General features: G+C 36.9%; 3 protein-coding genes across 5 annotated transcripts; all 3 read left to right on the top strand.

Annotated features, from left to right (window-relative positions):
* Nucleotides 1-216: 216 nt before the first annotated feature.
* Nucleotides 217-4,390, top strand: LOC103980405 (GTP-binding nuclear protein Ran1B). The gene is made up of 8 exons (XM_009396805.3): nt 217-356; nt 451-520; nt 1,116-1,172; nt 1,259-1,376; nt 2,823-2,912; nt 3,010-3,189; nt 3,275-3,352; nt 4,022-4,390. Exons 1-8 carry the CDS (start codon nt 354-356, stop codon nt 4,089-4,091), a joined length of 666 nt encoding a protein of 221 aa, XP_009395080.1. The 5' UTR covers nt 217-353; the 3' UTR covers nt 4,092-4,390.
* A 3,580-nt stretch (nt 4,391-7,970) lies between these two features.
* Nucleotides 7,971-16,637, top strand: LOC103980406 (chaperone protein dnaJ 49). Of its 3 annotated transcripts, none has more exons than XM_009396809.3 (3): nt 7,971-8,152; nt 8,270-9,450; nt 16,360-16,637. In XM_009396809.3, the coding sequence occupies exon 2, from the start codon at nt 8,329-8,331 to the stop codon at nt 9,433-9,435; it is 1,107 nt and encodes a 368-aa protein (XP_009395084.2). In that variant the 5' UTR covers nt 7,971-8,152; nt 8,270-8,328; the 3' UTR covers nt 9,436-9,450; nt 16,360-16,637. The 3 variants fall into 3 exon arrangements, with proteins under 3 accessions (XP_009395084.2, XP_009395083.2, XP_018680782.2); XM_009396808.3 differs by having other exon boundaries at nt 7,971-8,178; XM_018825237.2 differs by lacking the exon at nt 16,360-16,637 and adding an exon at nt 15,998-16,358 and having other exon boundaries at nt 7,971-8,178.
* On the top strand, nt 16,403-19,076 carry LOC103980407 (uncharacterized). The gene is made up of 2 exons (XM_009396810.3): nt 16,403-16,539; nt 16,696-19,076. Exon 2 carries the CDS (start codon nt 17,100-17,102, stop codon nt 18,798-18,800), a length of 1,701 nt encoding a protein of 566 aa, XP_009395085.2. The 5' UTR covers nt 16,403-16,539; nt 16,696-17,099; the 3' UTR covers nt 18,801-19,076.
* The last annotated feature ends 541 nt before the right edge of the window (nt 19,077-19,617 follow it).

The following is a 19,617-nucleotide window of genomic DNA, read 5'->3' as shown; positions in this document are numbered from 1 at the left end:
AGGTATATTTTATACCAGAAATTTAGATGACACGTATGTTATCTTTAAATCTTTTTAGGATATATATGCACCAATGTGAAAATTTCGCGGAGAGCGCGATCAACGCATGTCACTGAGCTCGGATATTTGTCTATCACGGCGATGGGCGATGATCAAGAGATCCAACGGCTGGGAGAGTCGCGTTCAAATGAAGCTGAGGAGCGTGCGGGAACAGAGTGCGAGAAAAGAGAGAGAGAGAGATAGACTGTACATTTTAGGGTTCCCTTTCGATCGCCATATATACGCCCCGCTCTCTCCCTTCTCTTCCGCCTGCGATCGCTCTTCTCCTCTCTCCCCCTTGCGGAAGTGATCGGATGGTATGGTATCTGATCTGCTTCATCTTCCCATTGCGGAAGCGATTCAGGGTTTTTTTTTTTGCTTTTATATGATCGCATCTGATACTGTCTGCAGGCGTTGCCGAATCAGCAAACCGTCGATTACCCGAGCTTCAAGCTCGTTCTCGTCGGCGATGGAGGGACTGGTAAGATCCATATCTATATCAATTTTTTAGTCTTGGGATGATGGTCGTGTTGATTCGATCGGAATCTTTCTTAGTGGAGATCTTGTTTGATCGTTCTCGCACACGAATTCCTGATGTTTTTGGGGTTTCCGATAGATTGCTACTGCGATCAAAATCTTCTGGTGGATCCAGATTTCTGTATTGCATTTGATGATTGCTACTTAATCTTACGTTTCTCCATTGGTGTCTTCTGTGTCGATCTCATTTCTGGTTCATGCTGTCACTTCACCCGACAGTTTGCTTATTGGTGGTTCTGTCATCCCATGTATCGTGTTTCGGCCTTCATCGAGAGCAATCGTGGTTGGTATTGTTGTCCGGGAAAATACACTGGCCTTGGTAGCTCCGTTCCTCAATATGAGTCCGTTTCTTGATCAGAACCTTCATTTTCCCTAAACGACTGAGACCTTTTTTATTTATTTATTTTTGTTGCGGTCCAACGGGGCTCTTAAATTTTGCATCTTTCTTATTCTTTTGAGAAAAGAAAAGAAAAGCAAGAATATAGTTCTTTCATGCATTCATAGCCACTTACTCATCTGCTTTTGTACTTATGGTATAGGAAAAACTACGTTTGTGAAGAGGCACCTTACTGGTGAATTCGAGAAGAAGTATGAGCGTAAGTGTCAATGTCAAGTTTCATACATGTGTTTTACTTTCCATTAGCTCAATATGTATTGAAATATCATGGATTTTATTTTTCAGCTACTATTGGTGTTGAGGTCCATCCTTTGGATTTCTTCACAAACTGTGGGAAGATCCGGTTCTATTGCTGGGATACGGCTGGTCAAGAGAAATTTGGTGGTCTTCGGGATGGATACTAGTACCTTTTTGTCCTTTCTTTCTATTTTGATCACAGTGTTTTAGGCATGGATTTATTGTTTGACTTGCTGTAATACAGCTGTTAATTGGTGTTTTGACTTTTTAGAGTATGGACAAAACACCGGGGTCTCATGGTTTATTTTCTCTAAGCTTACATGGGATGCTGGATTACAACATAAGATGTTAAATTCAGTAATTGTTATAGACTCTTGCATTAGGCATTATGTGTATATTGTCATATCCTGTACGCAATTCAGGTTCATTAGGCAGTTAGAAATTGTTTTATAGAAGCTTAATTTATTACAAATGTCTCTGTTACTTATCTAGTGCTCGGCTTCTCTGGCATTAGACATAGCAAGTACATTGTTGTTGCATGTTCACGATTCAGGTTCATCAGCCGAACCCAACTTTTCTGGTTAGTTGTTGAATTTTTAAAATTATTCTGTTGTTGATGTAATGTATGGATTATGATTATTTTAAAGTTCAGTTATTTGTATTAGATAGTTATAAAGCTTGTTTTGAGACACTTCATATTTCTTTTTGACAGTTGATAACTTCTTTCTTGAGTACTTGTGAGATAGTAGAGTCAATGCATTGTTTTAGAATATTGAAGATAAGTGAAAATGTGCCACAAGACAATAGAGAATAAGTAGTTATATAAGTTGCTTTGACTGTGACTAGGTGCATAAAAGAGGTCATGAATGAGAGGAATATCTTTTCGTGGCCAGAAGGCTAACTAAGGTTGCAACTATTTAAATGGTACTCTTGTAATTAAGCAATTTTACAAAAAGAAACTGACTTTTATTTTTGAGAATATATTTGTTCAATTGATTTCTCAAATGAAACAAAATTTTGTTTACATATCTGACAGAAGTCTTTAGGTTCTTTCTTCCTTTGATGCTCAGACCTCAAAATGTTTGTCATATTCATAGTGCCTATGCTGAACCTTTATATTCTTGTCTAAAGGCTGCACATGGTCTTGTTTATTGTTTATTTATTTGCATGTTGTCAGATTAGTAGAAGCATTTTGATCACTTTACTGTTCTGATCGTCTCAATAATTGATCATTATTTTTACAATCATGGGTAGAACAGATGGGATGAATCATGTTCTAATACAGCCTAGAGTGTGACCAATCAGATGGTGCAGATTATTTATTGTGGCAATACATTAATGAGTTTGACTGGTGAATTATGGTTATGAGAAATTGTTGGATTAGGAAAGATGATGTCCTTGTTCAAATTATTTTCTCTGGTTCCTGTGTCGTAGCAACATTGCTAATTGAACCTTTTCAACTAAAGGTCTTATCTTCATTATTGTTTCTGGGGGATACACAAAGTTTTTCTTTGTGTAGCCACCAATGTGATGAGTCACATTGGTGATCTATTACAGTTAATATTCATGCAAAGATATCTATTGTTATTAACTTGCTATCTTTTGTTCACAGTATACATGGTCAATGTGCGATTATCATGTTCGATGTCACTGCCAGGTTGACTTACAAAAATGTTCCAACATGGCACCGGGATCTTTGCAGGTTATTTGACAAGCTGCTTGTAACATAATTTGTACAAGTTGTCCTCCTCGTGGACATAAAAAAAAAAGTCTAATTATCCTTTTTGTATTGAAACCAGGGTTTGTGAGAATATTCCGATCGTCCTTTGTGGTAACAAGGTCGATGTGAAGAACAGGCAGGTCAAAGCTAAGCAAGTTACATTCCACAGGAAGAAGAACCTCCAATACTATGAGATTTCTGCAAAGAGCAATTACAACTTTGAGAAGCCTTTCCTTTACCTCGCTAGAAAACTTGCAGGGTAAGGAAAATAAGTGTCATTTTGGTCGTAGAATCATATAGAAATTATCTGAATGACATCAAATTGTTGACAATTTTCATGTCAGAGACCCAAATCTTCACTTTGTTGAATCACCTGCTCTTGCACCTCCTGAAGTCCAGATTGACCTGGCTGCACAGCAACAGTAAGTGATTTAAAGCCCTGTTCACTAATTTGAAACATGTATCATTTTCCACCATATGGTTTCAAAAGCTCTTTGTTCACAGTTTATGATGTCATAGCCCTTTCAGTATTTATATTAGATGCTTCTCAGATTTTGTTACCTTCTGGGTATCATTCACTCTTTGTTTTTGAAAAGTTAATAAAAAACTGGATATATTTTTGTTTTGAATATCTGGGATATATTTGATAGGTACTTGTCGAAATGACCATCCCAATTAATTTTGAACTTTTGATTGATAAAGAGATGCATTAGAGGGCTCTTTTAGACCTTTTACTGGTTATCATGAATTAAAATTTCATGTTTAATTGCCTAAAAACTTTTAATTCGTTGTTTATTCTTGTGTTTTATATATATAGTAAGAAGAACCTTATTGTTGTATATGATGAACGAGTTGTCGTGTCCCTTTTGTGCCCATTTATTGATCTTGTTACTTCTTTATATGACAATTAGTTGTTGGGAGCTATAGTGAGAAAAATGTCATCCTGAATTTTTTTTAAAGCCAATTTGTTGTGTTTTATGTTCATTGCAAATTCAAAAATCTCACTGTATCCATGAGAGATTAATTTTAAATGAATAACATTACATATAGTTGATCTAATTGTGCCTGCCCGCCTATCTTTGGTTTTTCAGGCATGAAGCTGAACTGGCTGCAGCTGCTGCCCAACCTCTTCCTGACGACGACGATGATGTATTTGATTAGAACTTTCTACTCAAGTCTATGTGCAGTGCAGCTAATGGAATCTGTCGATGGGTCTTTCGCTGGAATTGATGCTTTTATCTACTTAGCGGGTTAGTTGCATCATTTTTCTCTGTTGATGTTGATAAGAAAATATCGGGAGTTGTTCTGTAAGGCTGGATCTGCATTGGGTTTTTTTGGGGCGGTGGTGATGGTGTTGTTCTGTGTTGCTGCGAGCAACCTGTTTCCTTTGCTTTCGTTTGGAGTACGTGTGCCATCTGAATCAAGTTTCTTCAATAACCCCATGATGCTATTGCTTATCACTTCTCTTTCCCATGATGTCTAATAGGGATAAAATAGTTTTCTGACGATAAATCTGTTGGTGGTGGTTGTATTGAAAGCTGCCTGGTTTCTAAAACTATGAGCTTTAATGGTACAGAAAAACTTGATTTTTTTATTTTTATTTTTTAAAGAGTACTCTTCGTAGTTTCTTATATGAAGGAGATTTTGAATTTATATAATAATTCATAAGGTGTCTACATTTATAGCCTTATATATCGTCAATGATATTTGTCTCAAGTCAGACTTAGTTTTCTTAGTGACTTTGAATATAGGGTAAATTCTCTAGAAAAATCCCTAAACTTACTTTATTTTCTTTCTCCCTAAATATTTCGCCCCTATTTTCCTTTTTTCTTTTTTTTTTTGGGAAGAGTCCTTAATTTTTAAAATGATAAAAGTGACCCTCAAACATTCTTTTATATTTTCCTCCTCCCTCTCCCCCTTTTCAAATTCATTATATTGAATCAGTCCATTGTATTGAACCAACAAAACGTCTTGAACTGGTCCAAATAAATAATATTGATATATTGTTTTAATAATTAAAAAAAGATTATCTAAAAATTATAAATATAATATTATAAAACAATAAAATTATGACAACCTTTTAGTTTCATCTTAAATCTATCAAAAATATAAATTTTAACCTTTTAAGAGCTAATTTAATCAAACATTAAATATTGTAATTTCTAAAATAGAAAATTTTGCAAATTATGGCTTCACTAAACATTTTTAATGTTTCAAAGAAAATTTTGATTTTTTGGATAAAGATAGATAAAATTATACTTTTTTTTAATGGAGTTATACTTTTTTTTTGTTTAATAGAGCCCCATGTAATCCCATTCAAAAACAGTGTAACTCAAATCTTAAAAAAAAAATTTGATACTTTAAAATCTTAAAAAACATTCTATAAATATATTCAAGTGGTTTTTGGATCAAAATTGTGGTGAATTTACCTAAATAAAAAAGAACCTAATTTAATATTTATAAAGGGCTGAAATAAATAAAAAGCAAGGATTGAATCAATACATAGTGGCAAAAAAAAAGAAAAAAATATTTAAGATGCCAACAATTTAAATATAATTATCAATCTGGTAAATTTTTATTGTATAGTGAAAATTGTCATATATAACTATAAAAATAGTTTTAGGATAAAAGTACTTATAAACTATTTGGTTTAATTGAATCAAATAAAATATTTCCTCATTCAACAATAACAATTACTCCTCGTGGCTCTATGCATTGTTACTCAATCCATAATTTGCAGGCACCATAATGATTGTTTGACTTTATTTTTCTTGGTCCTCCTCCTCTCTTCATTTGGCAAATGGCAATTCTTGTCATGATCGATGGCAAATGACAAATAGTGAAGGAGCATAATGATTCCTCGATATTCTTCTCTTTAGCCATTGTAACTCTCCCACCCCATCTCTTTCCCCGATTCTTCTTTATCTTCTCCCTACCTCTTCCATGAGTTATAATAATTTTAATTTTATTTATATTTTAATATGTTTATCTTTTGTTATATGTAAATTTTAGTATTGTTAATAAGACTTTATAATAATTTTTTTTAAAGATTGAATGAATTAATTAAAATGATACAGAGAACACATAGGTTTGCCATTCTCAACAAGGATTCCTCATCCCCACCCTTGTCCCATCTAAATAGGGCAAGGATGAGGGATGGGGATGGGGAGGGTAAGCATTTCCCACCTCCGTTGACATTCATAACCATTCAGTTTGATAATATTTTATTCTTCTTTTCATTGTCAAAATATATGAAACATATGAAACTACGAGAATGAAATTAATAAATTAATAAAATTAAATTAAATTGACATAATTATATAAAAATATATCAAAAAATTACCTATTTTTTATAGAAAGATTCTCGTTTAGCCTTTCTATAAGTACAGTAAGTGTTCGATGAGATGATTTTTTTATGTATAAACTAATAAAGATTAGACATTATAGTCCAATAAGGATGAACACAAATGTGCACCTCATAAACAAGAAAATCCATCATTAATTGATTAAAAAAAGACTTAAATAGAACTATTAATTGAAAAAAGGCCATTTAAAATCCCAAAGATAAAAAAGGTGATCTGCTTTTTAATTTATTTGTAAGGGCCAGGAAAGTTTAAGAAGGTTTTAAGGTAGTGTTTGTTAACTGAGTTATAATTGTTTTTGAATAAGTCCCAAAAACAGTATAACTTAGTTAAGAAAATATGTAACTTTCTTAAAAACTTTCATAGATGCTGGTTTCATAATCCATCATTGAATGTGTGGATAAATGGGAGATGGATTCAACCTAATGTACCCAATAATGAAAAATTACAATCTATTAAGGACCTTAAATATTGAAAGAAAAGGTCATTTAAAACTTCAAAATTAGAAAAAAAATGGTTAATGGATGCTTCTCAATTCATTTTAATGGGGGTAAGTATGGTTTGTAAAGTTTTTAAGCAGAGTGCCAACTGAGTTATATTGTTTTTGAATATGACTTAAAAAATAGTGTAACCCTCTTGGAAAGTTTTTTATTTTCTTAAAAACAAATAAATGCCTTCTTTGATAATATACAACTGAATTTGTGGTCAGATGGGAGATACATTCAAACCCAAAAAGGTGAAAATTGGAGAAAATAGAAAAAAATCAGCCCACTAAAAAAGATGATTTAAGTAAAAAAAAATTGTAAAAAAGTAATCAATGGGTGCTTATCAATTCATTTACAATGTATCCTTTATAGTTTTACTAAAATTTTTGAGCCATTAAGCTAAGTAGCATTATTTTTTAATAGGACCAAAAAAAAAAGATTACCCAGCTTAATGAGACAACTATTTTTATCAAATTTTAAAATAAATTTTAAACAAAGTTTAGGGCTATTTTCATATATAGCTGTGGCATACTGCATATTGGAGTAGCCCTAAAAGCAAGTAATAGCTTTAACTATTTAAGCATAAAATATATACTTAATAGAGTAGACAAATTCATTATTTCAACCTAACAATAATTTACAAAAGTATCAAGTGTGACTTAGATTAACATCGTATCATAGAACAAGAAAGAACTAGAGATCATAGAACTCGTTGTTACATCGAGTGGGGATACATCGAGTGGGGAGTTACGTGGAAAGAGAATATATTAGGGTTTTCAAACTTTAGATCATAATAATAGAATTGAGATATAAGCGTTGAAACCAAGAGATCGTTGGAAGTAAGATACTAGTATTGAAGGTGAACGAAAACAATTGATATTGAATTAAGACTTTAAATGAAAACGCTTGACATGAATGAGAATAAGAGGTTGCATCGCTTTCGATAAAGAAGATGATGGATAGGTGCATAAGTTTTAACTAGAATCGATTTTATTGTTTGTTCCATTTAATTGAGTTTATCGTACAAAGATAATTAAAAAATATTCTAGAAAAAAAATACTATTCAAGAATAAATGAAAAAAAATGACAGGAAATAAAAAATAAAAAATACTTAGTTTTTTTTTTTTTTTTTTTTTTATTAAGGTTTGCCCTAATATTATTATAATTATATTTACTGCTATTTCTACTTCAGGGATTGGGTCAAAACTTCGTTTCCTCGGTGCGGGGAGAGACCGAAATCCTCTCCCTCTTCGTCCTCCCTCCCCTCTCCCTTTCTCCCAAACACTATCGGCTTTCTTCGTGGTGATCGCCGCCGCTCGAGCAAACCCTCGGCGCACGTCTTCGCGACGTGCCCTCCCGTTCCCGGGAGCGGAAGGTCATCTCGATCCCTAACGATTTATGGTAGATCTATTGTTTTCTTCATCGACAGACCGATCGTTTGGGAATTTGCATCCCAGCTTTGACTGATGGTTTTAGTCTTTCTCGTCCTTAGGTCCTAGGGATCTCTCGATCCGTTTGGGATACATCTCTTTGGTCGAGTCGGATACGGCGATGGAGGGGAACAAAGATGATGCTTTGAAGTGCCTCCGGATCGGTAAGGACGCATTGCAGTCCGGTGATCGGACTCGCGCCGTCAAATTCCTCTCCAAGGCTCGCCGTCTAGATCCCACTTTGCCGATCGACGGCCTCCTCTCCGCCGCTGCTGACTCTGATGGCAAATCCGGCGGTCCCGCTGATTCCGCTGCGTCATCGAACGCTTCCCAGCCTGACGAGCCATCGAGCGGTACTTCTTCCCGTGCTGCCGCTGCATCCGTCTCTTCTGCTTCCAAGGTTAGGATTTCCTCGGATGGTCCTGGGTCTTCGAGGGACTACACTGAGGAGCAGGTGACCGTCATCAGTCAGATTAAGAAGCTGAATGATTACTATCAGATCTTGGGGGTTGAAAAAGGATGCACTGTGGAGGAAGTTAGGAAGGCCTACCGGAAGCTCTCTTTGAAGGTGCATCCTGACAAGAACAAGGCGCCTGGTGCTGATGAAGCCTTTAAGGCTGTATCTAAGGCCTTCCAGTGCTTGAGCGACAATGAGAGCAGGAAAAGGTATGATCTTCTCGGTTCAGATGAGTCTGATCGGCCGGTGGCACAGCGTGGCAATCATGGTTTCAATGGCTTTTATGACGAGGACTTTGATGCTGATGAGATCTTCAGGAACTTCTTTTTTGGTGGAGGGCCTCCGGTTGCCACTCATTTTCGCACTTTCCGCTTTAGAACTGGTGGCACGGGTGGGGCGAGTGCTCATGAGATGCATGGTTCTGTCAATCATAATCTCCGGATGCTCATACAGATCTTGCCTATCATTATCCTGTTCTTGCTGAACTTCCTTCCATCCTCTGAACCAATATATATGCTGTTCCGATCCTATCCTTATGAGCACAAGCTAGAAACATCAAGGGGTGTGGCATACTTTGTTAAGTCAGTGAAATTTGAGGAGGAATATCCTTATGAGAGCCCAAAACGCATTGCTTTGGAGGAACATGTGGAGAGTGACTATGTTGGGATCCTTGAACAGAATTGCCGGGTTGAGTTGCAGAGACAACACTGGGGACTGTCATACCAAACACCACATTGCGATAGGCTTCAGAAGTTTGAGGCAGCAGCTTGATGCCATCAACTCAAGGTGGGTTTGCTATTACATGTTACCTTCTTCTTAGTTTTACAATGCAACTAGTTTTGCAACAGTAGAACATTTGAGCATGTTATATTTTCTACTAAAAATTAATATTCGAATATTTTATGTGTATTTTTACTTTTCTATGATGAATCTAGTTTTAGGTGGTCACATATATGTAACACAAAGTCCAGGTAGGACAAGATCACAACAAAGATGATTTTCTGTTGTCAACTGATTGTTCATGCCTACTGTATCTATTCATGTTGGGCTTGTATCAGATGTCTGTTTGTCAGTAGAAACTTTTTCTTTTAGATGTGTTCTTATTTAATTTCTTGGGTAGAAACTATAGAGAACTAGTGACCTTGCTTTTATGATTTTTTCAGATGTTACATTCCTAAATAATCTGGAAGATTGTTTACGATGATATAAATATGTTTAAGAACGACCTATAGATGCTTTGGATAGGTAGAGGGAGATCTAAGAATAGTTACTATGGTAGAAGAGATTATGTTGCTCTTGGTTTAATAGGGATTCTGCTTTATAGAAGGTTTGATTGTAGAAAACAATTCATTTAGTTGACCCTTTATAATTGGAACTTTACGTCTTGTTATTGTTGCTGTTGTTGTTCTTTAACCAAACTATTGGAAGAATTTAGGAGTCATAAACAGAAGACAGAAAATTGGATGAATAGTTCAATGAAATATTTGGCTGAATAAGGAAAGAAATGAAAGAAAGAAAGATCATAATTGAGAAAGGAAAGAAAATATCGTAATCAAGCAATATCATGGATTATTTGATTTATGACCTCATGCTGCAGAAGAGGCTAAAACGTGAAATGAATCCAACAAATAACCAAATAAATAGAGAAGAAAAAAAACCATCATGCTGTGGAAAGATCCCAAATCTAGGTATGTAGCTTGAAGCACATGCGTTACCATAGTCATTGAATATGACCTTCAGGTTTTTGTAAAATGAAGAGGAATAAACAAGATGCTACTTTTTTCCTCCATTTCCTTTTTTCTGGTAGTATGTCATTGTATGCGAGTCTGTATTGATTCATTATGCTTCTCTGTCAGCTGACTGGACATGGGTCCTTCATTTGGTTCAATCCTTTAGGGTCACACAATCATTCACCTACAATTTGGAAACCCATGTGATGCACGGGGTTTAAAATTAAAGTGTTAATGACTAATTTTAATAATAATCAGTTAATATTGAATGATGATAACTGGTAGAACTGATTAAGCTGAAGCAACATTTTAAAGATGAATCTTTTATTTATTGTTTAGTCAATCATGGAATTTTCTTGGGATCAAACATGAACTACTTTGAGCTCAATGTATCATTCTTGCTTCTATGGGTTTAACCATGCAAACATTCTACTTAGTAACAAAATGACTGCCTCCTGGATTTGCATTCCCTAGATCAGATCAAAATTTGGATCTAAAATCCATGATTTTATCTTGTTCCAGTAACCAAATTCTATTTCTGTACAAAGTCCCAGCTTTACAACCTATATTGTCTTTTCTGTAAAGGGGAAGTAAAGGGGAAGAAAATGGACGATATCCTGGATGATTGCATTGCCTTGATTATCAAGAGGACACATGATGTTCTTAGTAAGAGATAGATTTGTGGATGATGGCTTATTGTTCATTCTCGTCAGAAAAGTTCTAGGTGGAACTTTTATGAGATTATTAGCTCTATATCAGCCTTCATTTATTAAAATTGGTTGTTTTAGCTGGTGATGGTTGATAGAGACCAAAGGAAGCTCAATACTATGTTCATTGGTGTCGTCAAATCTCAATGAGCTTTGAGAAGGATGATAATAATCTAGATAAGTCTAAGATTGAGGATTTTTCATTTTCTTTAAGATAAATTCAGGATATTTTGGATTCTGTCAAGGTTATTTAAGGATTTGAAAAGTGCTGTTTCTTGTTTGGATCAATTTGGATGTATTTTGGCCATTTTGTGATCTTTTAGTTGCTAGTTTCATTTCTATGAGATATTGTTGACTTTGAGATACATTTGGTCTGTTTCTTATTGGTTTAACATGAGATGGTTATTTGGAGGATTCAAAAAGTGAGTCTTTTGTGAACACATTTGTGAAAGTGGAAGTGTTAAGAAGTGGTCATTACCACGTTTGAGAATATGCTTCATGGTTCTCCTTCACATGCAGGAGGTGTGTTGATTGTTTAGTATCTATTCTAATGTCATTTCGGTGGTTCTCTCTCTTTATCCCCACTTTCTTTATGCTTTCTTTCTTTCTCTTTCTCATTGCCTAATTGCTTCAGCTATCCATCTTTATTTATATGGTTCTTTAATGTGGCTGACACTCTTTTTCTCACCCGAAACACTACAGCTCCATTGCCAACACAGATCAACCAAAGTCAACTGCCTGGCATGTTACGGCCTTCATAACCCAACTATTATTAGACTTGACCAAGCCATCTATCAAAATCAAATTGCTCTAAATATAGCCTTGTAAAAGACTGATTAAGTGCACAACCTCCATCTATCTCCCAACAATTATTAGACTTGAACAAGCCATCTACCAAAATCAAATTGCTCTAAATATAGCCTTGTAAAAGACTGATTAAGTGCACAACTTCCATCTATCTCCCTGTAAGTCATCCATGCAAGCAACTTGAGAATTCCAATGCCAGCATTCAAAGCTAAACTTTGTGCTGATCATGTTCTGTGTGGTGAAGTCCAGTGCTCAGCAACAATTCTTTCGTGTATTATAAACTGTAACGCTGCTGCATCGAGTCCCAAAACTTTCAAATTAATGTCATATACTGACTTTTTGTTAACTGAGTCAACAATAACACACTGACTGTTGATTTGCGTCAGCTATAGTCCCTATTGTGCACAGAGCTGAATCGGGTAGGAAATTTACCTGCTGGTTTTTGAAGGCTTAGAATATATTTGCATCATTAAATCAGCTTGATGTTGTGTTTGATGATTGCCTCAAAGATTGAACCATTCTGTTGCAGGTTATGTTTTTGGAAATCATGCAATCATGGGCAGAATTTTTATTGCTAGCACATAGGAATTTCTCTTTTGAATTTCTTTTAGTTTCTTGTGTCACATATCATATTGTAGATTTTTCCTTTGTTCAGAAGTTCTTATATTATATGAGTATCTGTGTGTGCACCAGAGGTGGGTATCTGCATATATCTGACCATCCTGAGATGCCACAATGGTCAGAGCCTTGTGTTAGGTGCCTTTTTATCTCACTGCCATTATTGCGTGCTTGGATAACCCACATTGTTTCTTTGTCACGTAAAGCATAATTAAATTTATCATGCTATGTTGTCAACTTGTAATGCATTATTGATCTTTCTTTTAGGAAATTCTGTCAATATTCTTGGATGTTTTTTCCAAAATAATATGATTTACTTCTGAATATGTTCATGATCTGAAGAGTCTAAATTTCAGTGAGTTACAGGTCCTAATTGAGACCGACTACGCATCTAGTTTCGGCATATATAATTGATTGAGCTAGTACAACAAGATAGCTGAAATTATTTTCTTGTTGGCTCTTGGTCACAAAAGTTTTGAGTCCAATCATACACCAAAACCAAAAAGTACAACATCTGTCCTGATGAAACTTGAAGTTTTTTGCTAAATTTTTGACATTTTACTTTAGAGTTACCAAAATCAATGGACTTTCTGTTAGACATTCACATCCTAACCCATGTCGTTTTCTTTTTTTGGTGACTTGGTCCAATAATTTTTTGATCACATTGAGTTAATTCCCTTATAATATCCTGATTAGTCCCACATCAGAAGTGATGAAAGATTTAGATTTACTTATAAAGGTATGATGAGTGTTCTATTGCTAGCTTAGACTTACGCATTTTAGATTAGTGGTTCAGACTCGACGAAGTTAATAGTGGAACTAAAAGTTTTTAGCTAAATTTTTTGACGTTTTACTTTGGAGCTACCAAAATCAATGGACTTTCTGTTAGACATTCACATCGTAACCCGTCGTTTTCTTTTTTTGATCCAATAGTTTTTTTATCATATTGAGTTATTTCCATTATAACATCCCAATTCGTCCCACATTAGAAGTGAACAAGGACTTAGATTTATTTATAAAGGTATGATGAGTGTTCCATTGCTAATTTAGACTTAAGTATCTTGAATTAGTGGTTTAGACTCAACAAAGTTAATAGGTCAATCATCCCATCAAACGGATAATCACAATTGGTATCCCGACCTAGTATTGAGATTTGGTGAGATGCTCAAGTATGAAAGGGCTACTCATGGACGAGGCCAGAGGGCATTATGGCATGAAGCTACCATTGGGCTAAGCTTCCCATGCCATGCTAGGGTCAGATTCTAATTTATGTTGGGATTTGAAGAGGATGTCAAGCCCTCAAGTGGGGGAGATTATAACACACCAATTAGTTTCACATCGAAAGTGAGCAAAAAATTTGATTTGCTTAGAAGGTTAACTAGTGATTGGGCCTAACCAGTGATTAGGCTCAATGAATTTAATAGTTTAGATATCCCATCTATGTGCCAGCCCATTCTTGAGGTCAGTGAAACCGATGGGGAGGCTTTCAACTGAGATCTCATGTTCATATCTTAAATCTAATACCTACTTTTCTTCAATTTTGGTTGCTTATGTGTATATTCATTCCAGTGGATAAACACTTCTCTCCATTTCATTCTTTTAATTTTTTCTACTTTGGTGAACACACCTGATGCATTTCCATTTTGATTAATAACTGGTTTTGTAAGGCTCGCTTCTTGTGTAGGTTAGTTTATTATTTGTTTTGGTTTTCTGTTGCTAAAACATTTTGTATATTGATCCTGTGTCTGTCCTTTGTAGATTTTGAGAAGTTTCTGTATGTTAAGGCTTTCGTTTCAACTTGTCCTATGGTCTGTTGCTTTCTCTTATCCTTGTTAACATGTTGTTTTAATATAGTGGTCATAGTGGAAATTATGGTTGAGTAATCTCAAAATTCATGCCTTTTCAAAAGATTAGTTACTTTTGTTTCATGTGTTCCGACCTTAGCCTACTTGCCTATTTACAACCATCAAAATTATCTATTTGGTGATTGAAACTTTAATGCCAATTAATTTACTTAGAGGAATACTATAAATAGATGCTTGCTCCTAAGAATGAAATATTTAATTAAATTGGTTCTCCCATTTTGCAATTTGCACGAGCACTCCAATGCACATGGACTTGTGGAACCACACATTGTCAGCGAGTGAAATTTAGCACCATGCTGCCGTTATTGTGGGGTTTACGCAATGTTGTCGGAACCAGGATCTGACCTTAAGAACTTGAACTAAATCATTAATGCAAGTTTAGAATCAAACTAAAGTGATACAACTGCACTGAGGATTTTTTTCTATAATCTTGGGTCAATTTGACTCAATCACACATATATAATTAGCCTTTTGTTGGATCATTCATATCTTACTCGAGCCCTAATTTACTGCACCCACCAAAATTCTCTTAGCCACATTAATATGTCAAAGTTTCTGTTTTTTCTTTCTGAGCATCTCAGTTACTTGAGTAAATAGCCTTAACCAATGATCTTTCTCGCACAAAATCACGTTGCTCTCAAAAATTCTTATTTTATATTTTAATATTTGTATAGTTGCTCTTTCCCAGACTTTGCAGTGTGATTTTGATCGAATCCTTATATTTATGCAACTCAGTATCTCCTTTATTTCTACTATCTGTCAGTTTGCCGATAATTTAGTTAACAAGTTAATCAGTCAAATTTACACTTTTCAGTGTAATTTTGATAGTCCATCAGGTGGCTGTCTTGCATAAAATTGCATTCTTTATAGGGTATTTCAACCCTTTTGCTCCTTATTTTCTAATTTAAAAATTAAATAAGCTGCATTATTTTTGTAAAATAACTTTTTGAAGTTTTTTTTCTTCCATTTTTCTTCATTAAAGCAAGTTTATACTCTCTCGGCTAGAATTTTATCTCGCCAACAGCTTTAGCTTCTTTGTAGCCAGTTAATATTTAGATATCTACATTGTTCTTAAAAAAAATATCTACATTGTTCTGATACTTAAAAGTAGCTTACAACATCTTCCTTTCTTGTAGTAATGTCTTTGTGTCTCTTTCGTTGTTTTGATTCTCACACATAAATCATACTTTGTTGGACAGCTTGATTAACTTTTGCAATCTTTTACGTGTTTACTATAGGTTCTTTCTCTGGTCAATTGTCATACTTCGTATCTTCAAACTCATACTTATTTGTTACCCAACCATATATGTTGCATATTTTGAGGACCAACACTTAAGCCGTATGGTACTGACAATATGGAGAAAATGATGTTTTTAGAGAATTGCACATTGTGATTTCTCAAGACTTCTTTTCCTGCATAAAACTATTAACATGCAGTGCCAGTGTTTTATTATGTTGTCTGATTTGCTTCTATTAATTTCCTTCACCTGTGTTTCTTTGTGTCTTAATTTTAGTATCTTTCGGATTCTCTCTTGAATTGGACAAAATCAATAAACCTTGAGCAAGCAGCTGATTCTCCTTCTCTTGAAAATTGATCTTTATGCAGAGGTTTCAGACTGATATGCAAGTATGCTTTTCATGGATGGCATAAGTCGAATTTTAGTATTCTCTATCGTTTTTTATTGCCAATGTGCTGCTACTAGTTCTGGTTGCATCAAGGACGAGCTCCATCATGGTGCTTATGGCATAAATTATTACATTACAAAGACCCAAACTGGTTTAATATCGTCTTAGAGAATTAGTTGGAGATGTTATTAGGCTCCAAAAAATTTTGTTATCTGCTTTATATCGTTGTTAACCCATGTGTTTCGTTTGAGCAGTAATTGTTAGTAATTGTTGTTTCTGATAACTGTTGCATGTATTATCTTGTGACGACCATCTATAACATGGCTGGTTCTTCCCTTCCAGATGGATGTGGCCAAGACATTGTGTTGGTCCTTCAAGGCTTTGGCTTTTCCATAGGATGCGGATGGATCCTTAAATATTGTGTTTTTTGAGTCTGCAGTATAAATTAGATATATATTACCAGTCCCAAATATTATGCCTTGCGGAATTTATTGTATATGGCATACAGACCGCGCTTGAATAGTAAGTGTGATGGATTGAAAACCTCTTCCTACTCGACATTATTTTGGCGTGTCCAAAGTTTTGAAGTCTGACATGAAACTTATTCCTGCTCTTTATTATCTTAAGCTAGCTAAATGTAACTCTGCCCTTTGCCCTTGTTTCTTCTGAGACATGCAGGTAGTTCGAGCTTCTTGTTTCAACACATCTCGATAAGAACATTGAGACGAAGAATTTGATCCAACCATAAATGATCTCGACTTCGACCATGGCCGAACTCGAGTCGTGTTTACATCTGAAAACTCCTATCCTTCTTGAGTTTGTTCATTGGAGCTTATCTCGTGTTACGGATGGGCCATGAGCTGAGGTAGGTCATTGGTCCCGGTGATATGAAACTGTGGGTCACTGGTTGTCGGCCAATGGAAGAGTGCCATTTTCTGTTTGATGGTTGGTTAGTCCGTTTCTTCATCGATCCCTTCTTTAACCCTCCTCTTACCGTCGTCTCCACTGTCAACGTGTACAGTATCCTCTTTTTAACCTTCTTTTAATCGAAGGGGAACGGAGCCTCCTCCCTCGGGACGACGATGAAGGGTTCTCGGGGTAGGGGCAGCGCAACCGCGGCAACGGCGGCAGATCGGGAGGTGCCGCTGAGTCAGAAGGCGGTCAAAGTAGTCGGGAACGTGTGCTTCTCGCTCTTCGTGCTCTCCGTGCTCATCTTCACCATCGTCTCCATCACTTACCAACCCCCCGACCCCTGGTTCGACTCCCCCAAGGCCATCATCTCGAAGTCCCTCGCCGCCACCCTCCCCAACGCTACATTCCGCACCGACGACTCCGTCCTCCAAACCGGCGAGGACCTCGTCCCCCTTACGGCTGCCGATAACTCGACTACTGCCATAGCTGATGCCGACAACGCCTCCTCCGCTGCCATAGTCCTCCCATCTCTGGCGCCGGACTGCGACCCCGACGCTCCGCTTAACTGCTCCGACCCCCGCGTCCTCGCTGCGATCCAGCGCTTCAATACCCGTATCTTTCATCGCTCTATCATATTCCTCAGCTATGAGACGCCCGTATCTGGATCCGCCCCCTGGGAGTGCGACGCTGCCTGGCGCTTCCGCAACCACCGCGAGAAGTCCTGGCGACGCTACAAGGACTACCGCCGCTTCCGCCTCGCCCCCGCTGACAACTGCACCTACGAGGTTGTCTCCGCCGGAAAATTTCGCTCCGGCGTCAACGCGGCCCCCAAGCCTCCACTGCGGCGCCAGTCTTCGTCCCGGGCCCCTCCCTCCCATATCGCGGATGCCGAGATCAACGACACGATCCCGACGCTCGGATCTGAATCAAACTTCCGAAAAGGGAAATATCTCTACTACACGCGCGGTGGCGATTACTGCAAGGGGATGAATCAGTACCTGTGGAGCTTCCTTTGCGCCCTCGGCGAGGCCCAGTTCTTGAACCGGACGTTTGTGATGGATCTCAACGTCTGTTTGGCTGCCACTTACAATCCCAGTGGCCGGGATGAGGAGGGTAAGGATTTCCGATACTACTTCGATTTCGAGCACCTCAAGGAGTCGGCATCGGTGGTGGAGGAGAGTGAATTCTTGAGGGACTGGCAACAATGGGATCGTGCCACAAGCCGAAAGGCTGGTGGCAAGATCACCGTCCTCAAGGTGCCGACGTACAAGGTCACGCCAATGCAGCTCAAGAAGGACCCAAGCACCATCATCTGGAGGCAGTTTGACGGGCCAGAGCCCGAGAATTACTGGTACCGTGTGTGTGAGGGTCGGTCTGCTAAGTACATTCAGCGGCCATGGCAAGCCATTTGGAAATCCAAGCGGCTGATGAACATTGTGTCAGAGATCGCAGGACAGATGGACTGGGAGTATGATGGCATCCATGTGGTCCGTGGCGAGAAGGCCAGGAACAAGGAACTGTGGCCTAATTTGGATGCAGATACTTCTCCTGAGGCCCTGGTGCAGAAGCTAACAAAGGTGATACATCAATGGAGGAATCTCTATATTGCCACGAATGAGCCATTCTATAACTACTTTGATAAACTGAGATCACACTATAAGGTGCATTTGCTTGACGATTACAAGGAGATGTGGGGAAACACAAGCGAGTGGTATAATGAGACGATGGCTCTAAACAATGGCCACCCTGTGGAGTTTGATGGGTACATGAGGGTTGCAGTGGATACGGAGGTGCTCCATAGGGCAAAGAATCGGGTGGAAACATTCAATAATCTAACAAGGGACTGTAAGGATGGTATTAACACATGCTAGTAATGATATGGTAAAAAGTTTGGAGGCCGAGAAGGATGTGGATATTCTCCATTTTTGTGTGAGTTCATAGTCAGGTAAGTGTTGAGGTTCCTGCATTGTCCATTTTAATTTGGAGTTGAGATATTCAGCAGTTTCTATTTCTATCTTGTTCTATCTTTTTTCCCTTTAGCTTCCTTGTCATAGGGTATCTCATTTTTTGGTAATACATATATCAGTAAGTGTCCTGTTACTGTCCTATGACATTTTGAAATATTCACATATTTTTTTCTCCTTCTATTTTGTTTGATCTACTAAGAAGCCCTGAATGGAAACTTTTGTTGTTCTTTCTTAGTGGAGGGTCCAATTTGGTTAATGCAAAAGCTATTATGACATTGAATTTCTAAGTGGATCATTAAATTATAGCCTAAAAGTAATTTTGTTTCTAGTGCAGTTGAAGTTTGCATTAAATGAAACCTGATTTTGGCTCAGTTAAGAGCAGCCTACCTTTGCTTTTTTTCACCTTAATATGACCAAGGTTTCAAATCTCAACTATACTAGTTGGCATGGATTGGTGTTCAATGGTTTGGTCAAGTACCAATATTGAAACAAATAGCTTGATACTGAATACTGATATGTGCCATTTATTTTTATGATTTTATGATTTTATTGAACGAACACCAGACTGTATAAGTTGGTATATCATTTTGTATACCGGTATCATATCGGTCCATCAAGCTATTGAGACCAATATCAGACAGAAATTTAAATCCTTGGATAAGACATTAAAGTTAATTGACGACCAAGGTAGGTTCTAGATAGTCATAGTTGACATAAAGTG

The sequence above is a fragment of the Musa acuminata genome, chromosome BXJ2-4 (assembly GCF_036884655.1).
Source record: "Musa acuminata AAA Group cultivar baxijiao chromosome BXJ2-4, Cavendish_Baxijiao_AAA, whole genome shotgun sequence".
Classification (NCBI taxonomy): domain Eukaryota; kingdom Viridiplantae; phylum Streptophyta; class Magnoliopsida; order Zingiberales; family Musaceae; genus Musa; species Musa acuminata.
This window is presented reverse-complemented; position numbering and strand designations above follow the sequence as displayed.

Excerpts from the sequence above, each read along its gene's own strand:
- LOC103980405 (XM_009396805.3), top strand. Across the intron at positions 521-1,115 it reads CGTCGGCGATGGAGGGACTG|GAAAAACTACGTTTGTGAAG; the intron begins GTAAGATCCATA and ends CTTATGGTATAG. Across the intron at positions 2,913-3,009 it reads TGGCACCGGGATCTTTGCAG|GGTTTGTGAGAATATTCCGA; the intron begins GTTATTTGACAA and ends TATTGAAACCAG.
- LOC103980406 (XM_009396809.3), top strand. The coding sequence starts at position 8,329 with ATGGAGGGGAACAAAGATGATGCTTTGAAGTGCCTCCGGATCGGTAAG.
- LOC103980407 (XM_009396810.3), top strand. The coding sequence starts at position 17,100 with ATGAAGGGTTCTCGGGGTAGGGGCAGCGCAACCGCGGCAACGGCGGCA.